This window comes from Coffea arabica, chromosome 2c (genome assembly GCF_036785885.1).
Source record: "Coffea arabica cultivar ET-39 chromosome 2c, Coffea Arabica ET-39 HiFi, whole genome shotgun sequence".
Classification (NCBI taxonomy): Eukaryota; Viridiplantae; Streptophyta; class Magnoliopsida; order Gentianales; family Rubiaceae; genus Coffea; species Coffea arabica.
In genome coordinates, this window is record NC_092312.1 from 4,020,748 (window position 1) to 4,026,655 (window position 5,908).

General features: G+C 37.9%; 1 protein-coding gene across 1 annotated transcript; it reads right to left on the reverse strand.

Annotated features, from left to right (window-relative positions):
* Positions 1-3,664: 3,664 nt before the first annotated feature.
* LOC113721083 (pectinesterase 1-like) lies at positions 3,665-5,466 on the reverse strand. The gene is made up of 4 exons (XM_027245524.2): positions 4,949-5,466; positions 4,637-4,843; positions 4,278-4,519; positions 3,665-4,102 (listed from the first exon to the last, which is right to left on the reverse strand). The coding sequence occupies exons 1-4, from the start codon at positions 5,423-5,425 to the stop codon at positions 3,934-3,936; spliced, it is 1,095 nt and encodes a 364-aa protein (XP_027101325.1). The 5' UTR covers positions 5,426-5,466; the 3' UTR covers positions 3,665-3,933.
* Between the last annotated feature and the right edge of the window lie 442 nt (positions 5,467-5,908).

A 5,908-nucleotide genomic window follows, 5' to 3' on the forward strand; every position in this document is an offset into this window, starting at 1 on the left:
TTACACTCCTCTGCATTACCTCTTCCCTCCAATTTCTCCGAGGGAGGGATGAGTATACCTAAAATTCAAGAACAAAGAAAGAGAATGACCAAGTAATATATATTTTTTTAAGACGACAACTATTGTATAACCTATCTATTCTAAACTACAGGGACGGAGAGCTTAAAGAGACTGTATTTGGGGCTAGCAGACATACAGACCTTACTAAACCAAGAGAGCGTTTTGGCATAACTCCTGAGGATTTGAACCTTCACATACAACCTAAGGAAGGACTTAAAATCCTCTCTGGTTTAACTTTATAGTTTACTAGGAGATGTTCACCGTGCTCGCGCACGGTGATAAGTTGTAGGTATGCCCAGGTTGAAAGTATAGTAAATATTTATTTTAGAAGAGATTTGTTGTACAGAGAACTTATTAAGCTTGGTTGGAATTTTTTTTAATTCTATAGGTTATTTTATATTTAAAGAGATAATCAGAACATTTAAAATTCCTGGTGTACACTAAGTATGCAAAGAAAATGAATATGCTATACTTTAAAATGTCCACATGAGAAATTAATGCTATTCCAATGTAATGCATTCAGTTTCAGTTGGATTGATACAAATTTTTCTTCTTCCCCAAAAACAAAGACACCATTGTGAGTCTACAGGGAGAAGAAACTCTAAAGCATCATCCACTCAATTAAGTTAATAGCCAAAGCTGCTACATATTGACCCAAAGAATCCAGTATAAGCATCCTGACATCCTATACCTAATTGTAACAGAAGGAAAAAGAACAAGGCAAAGAGTCATAAATGCAAAAAACACAACTAAATAGCAACCTAGGCAAGAAGTAAATTATCAAAAGGACACCAAAGCTTTCACAGTACCCTTTAATTTTCCAGTTTTGTGTGTGCATGTGAGAGAGAGCCAATAGTTAATAAAAACATTACAATGCAAGTTCGAAATCACTGTGGTAAGGAAAAATGACATAATCCAAATACATTTTCGTTTTCTTATCCTATAGCCTGTGATATGCACTCTGATTGCTTTTTAGCAGTGAGTGCAGAGGCATAGAGGCTAGAAAAATGAAATGTTTGTAGGCAACTTTTTCGGTAGGAGGGTTTTTCATTTGTTAAGTTTAAGCTAGTAACGAAAAAGGAGTTATGAAGGATGGAATAATACATGAGCAAAAATAGTCCTTATACTAAACGCTGAAAAAAGAAATACGGCGCAGGGAAATTTCTTATTTTGATAGATCTAAATTCACTCATTTTTCATGTTAGAGTACACATGGAAACTATGATACCATGAGAACTGCTTTTCGACACCATACTCATAAAAAATTAGAACATTGTAGGTGTAAGCTGATTCAGAAAGGAAAGCTAAAATTTCATCCAGTTCTAGTTGATGCTCAGCAGCAAAGACGTCTCAGAGATTATCCTTCTTTTCCTGTGGCATTTTTGCATAACGCTTGCGATGCTTGGTATTTCTATCCATTAAGCTGGCACCAATGAAGTAAATAATTCACACACTCCCAAACACAAGTTAGCTATCAGCCAAAAAACGCCAAAACAGCGGCAAGACATGAAGGTGATATATATGGCTACTTTCATACCACATAACATCTATAGTAGACAAACTATCCAAGCAAACTAACAGAAACAAGACCAACAAGAAAGGAATAGCAAATGATAGCAGAAAAAGTAGGAAAACTTGCAAAATAAAAACAGAAGAGACTAAACAAATTTACAAAAAAAGACTGAATGAGCAAGGAGGTTAAACAATAAAAGTCACATAGTTCGAAGAGTAGAAAGTGGCTACAACTCCAGGAGACGCACATACAATTTGCATGTAAGAAAGGGAAGAAGCACATCTAGTGCAGCAACAGTGCGAAACCAAGGAAAAAGGAGCAAACATCTAGTCTAAAAGAATTTGGATAGATAGCCAAGAAACAAGAAATATAATTTGATTAAAAGAAGTCTAAAGTAGAAATAGGAGGAACACCTCTTCCACCTCATGGCAACAAGAAGTATACCGATGCTGATGCCAAGAGCCAGAAAAAAGAAAACCAGGGGAGGCTGAGCAACTGGTACAGAATGAGCTGCATGGGAGGAATATAAGGCCTGAAGTTTGCATGAGAAATGAATGGAAAGCTACTTTCCATTTCCATTCATAAAAAGCCGGGTGGAGAAACTTCATGAAAAGCTGCGAAGAGAAGCCTCACAAGCGTGCAGTGCCCATGCGTTACAAATTCGAGGAACCATTAAAGCGTCAAAAGCTAGTGTAGCCAGTGAATATATGGCTGTCCATGCACATAAAGAGATGTATATTGTCGGCCAGTGTTAGTGATTCACCAAAAATCATGTTCCTATTAGACATTCTTATTTAACCAATAAATCGGACAATAGCAATATTTAACATAACACAATTAGCATAATTACATGGATCATTGCCATGTCTCATGCACTAAACAAAAATTATTTAGCAATTTCTTATCTATCACACTATAAAGTAAAGGTAAGACAAAAATAGCCAAAACATGTACATTATTGTCAAGTGCTATTATTCCACTTAAATACAATTTCCTACAATAATTTAATATAATATATGATTGTAATTAATAAATCACAAAACTACAGTAATATGATATAATATTATTAGTAAAATTACATGGGCTATTGACATATACTATAGCTTGGGCAAAAGTTATCAAGCAATTTCGCATTTATCACACTATAATTTAATATAACATATAATCGTAGTTAATAAACGGCACAATTGATGGTAATTTGATTAATATTATTATTAAAATTGCATGGGTTGTTGACATATTCTATAATTTGGGCAAAAGTTGTCAAGCAATTTCCTATTTATCACACTACAATATAAATCAAGACAAAAATACCAAAAAACTGTATAGGGGCAGCAAGTTCTAGTAATTCATTCAAGCTCTATTATCTGCTTTTAATAGAAAGCAAATCATCACTTCCCTGCTTTTAACAGCTCGATAGAAAGCATTCCGCCTTTCCATAAGGCTCTTAGTAAAGATTAGGGCTGCAAACGAGCCGAGTCGAGTCGAACTTTGAGCTAATCGAGCCGAGCCTCGACTAAATTTTACCAAACTCGAGCTCGAGTTCGAGCTCGACGAGCTGGCAATTTTCGAGCTCGAGCTCGAGCTCGAAAAAAATAAAAAAAAATTATTTTATTTTTAAAAAAATAAAAAAAATAATAATTTTTTCTGAATAAATAATAAAATATTAAGGATATATACGTAATTTCACTATGAAAATAAAAAATTAAAATATATTTATATATAATATACGTAATTTTATTATTAAATAAAAATAAAAAATATATATAAATATATATACTCAAGCTTGCGAGCCGCCTCGCGAGCTAACGAGCTTAATATTCTGAGCTCGAGTTCGAGCTCGAGTTTGACTCGAGCTCGACTCGAGCTCGATTAATCTCGAGCTCGACTCGAGCTTGACTCGAGCCGCTCGCGAGCGGCTCGATTCGTTTGCAGCCCTAGTAAAGATGTAATAATTGCTGCTGGGCTCCAAGGACAGAGAACGTTTGACGCCTTTTTTGGTTCCAAGGACAAGAGACGCATGATGCTGAGACTGAGTCCATACAACAATAGAAAGAATAGGACAAAAGAAAGTACAAGTATAAATACAAAAAAAAAAAAAAGGAATTCCAGGTCATGCTCAACTCTCACAACCCGCACGTGAGGAAGACATGGAGGACGACCATGCTTTGGCACCCTCTTCCCAGTTTATATACATTCTTTAAATAAACAATGCCTCTAACTTTATAGTTTTCGTAAGCATTTCTAAATGTAAAAATTATGGTGCGCTCCAAATATTTATTTCGGGAATACGGATGAACAAGTTGCATGAAGAAAATGGCAAAAAGAATAAGCCATTTGTTTTCCAGAGCTAAGAAGCCTTAAGCTGGAACTTGGGTGGGAGGAAGCAGCCACTTAGAAGCCTCGATGAATCCAAGAGTCAGAAAGGGTTTAACTTCTGCTTCAGTAAGCTTCTTGGTGAATGCAGCCCGGCTACCGCTTGTGTCTGAACCTGGTCCGGTGGAACTGAATTCTCCGAACAATACCGTCCTGCAATACACCATTGCCACCATTAGACAAATATCCAAAAAAACTAAAACAAGAAAAGGAATAACTTGTCAGTAACTCTCAGCCAATACACACACACACACACAAAAGAAGCTGTCTTGATAAATCTTGAAAACCGATTTCGCTGGCGTGTAGATTAAATATGAATACAACTTACTTCTCAGTCTCCGGATGGGAGTTATTAGACCATCCGTCGGGGATTACCGCGTCGCTCATATCGGTGTAGGCAAACACGACCTTGCCATAAGGCATCCAAGTTCTGCCCAAGTAAGCAGTGCGACCTGTGCCAGTGACTTTGCAGTGGACAAATGAGTATCCTGTGTCTTCAGCATCGGTGTGCCTCGCCTGTGCGGTGATCCATGCCTGTTGGTCGCCTGGGATAACATGCAACTCAACATTCTGCAATATGAATCACATTCAAGATTTCATCCACAGCTTGTTCGCATTCTTCGAGAAAATGATCAGAAAAGAAGTAAAAGATGATGAATTGATCTTCTATTTTTACTAATATTTTACCAAGTAGATGGATTTTCCGTTGCCAAAAATGAAATCTACGGTGCCTTCGATGTAGCAATCCTTGAACAAGTGCTTTCCTTTGTCGTCGCAAAGGGTGTCTTGAAAACCAAGGAATTTGCAGTTGTAAAAGGAAGCCTTATCCCCTCCAATTCTCACAGCCAACGCCTGGGCTCCCTTCACGTCGCCGTTTGGCCTTGGTGCTGAGTTCTAGAGCAATTCGAAGCAACCCAAGATGTGATCGATCAGAAACAAGACCTTCAAGGAAAAAGAAACAAGAACAACGCGTGCTGGCTATATATGTAGTTCGCTTACCGCAAGAATGAGGTTAGCGGCGTTGAAGTAATCAGATTCAACAATCAAGGTGGCACTTTCCACGGTTCCATACTTGGCCGCGTTACCATCAAACACTAGAGTAGGCATATTGTTTGGATCTCCAATTATTGTGATGAATGGCTTGTTACGTTCAATCTTGATTTTCTCTGTATAGTTTCCGGGGCCAAGTGAAATGATGACGCGGTTGGTATTGTCATTTGGGATGCTATTGATGGCATCGGCTATAGTCTTGAACTCACCGCTTCCGTCGCTCTTGAGCTTGATGATTCTGGGATTGGCTTCTGCAGCGACTAGTGCCGGGTCCAAAGTGTCTTTCCGGGATGCCAAAGGTTGCACATTTTGCTCAAACCAGCTATTCAATTGAGCCTTATCAGCGGGGGCAGGTACGGTATCATCTGAAAGAACAAGAGGAATGAAGAGAAGGGTTGAAAAAAGGATTGCTTTGTTCAAGGCCATGTCACCAATTTTGGTTTGTTTTTGACTTGCTAATTATGCTTTCTTGGAAGCCAGCAAGTGGCGAAGGTAAATGGAGGAAACCGGGCTGTTCTTATAGAGCGCGACGTGAAACCAGAGACACAGATGAACATGCGCCAGAGAGAAGTCATCGGAAAAGATTGTGGTTGTGTTTTTTTGTGGCTTAGAATCAATTTTTGTAATGACATGATGGCGCCTTTTATGAATTTGGAAAAATGCCAACCGTATTTTTTTGAGAAAAAAATTAATTTAGTTTCCGTTATTTTTCCACGTACACTAATTCTTGCGGTAAGCAGCTTTTCGTAGTGCTTTAGGTAGTTTGCCAGTAACAGTATCTTTCTCATTATTCGAGAAAGTCTTCATGCTATGCGTTTGCATTACATATCCTCAGCCCTTCTTTAGCAAGGCTCTAGAATGATTCAAAGACGTTATACACAGAAATCTATTTCCTGCCTGGCCAGATGA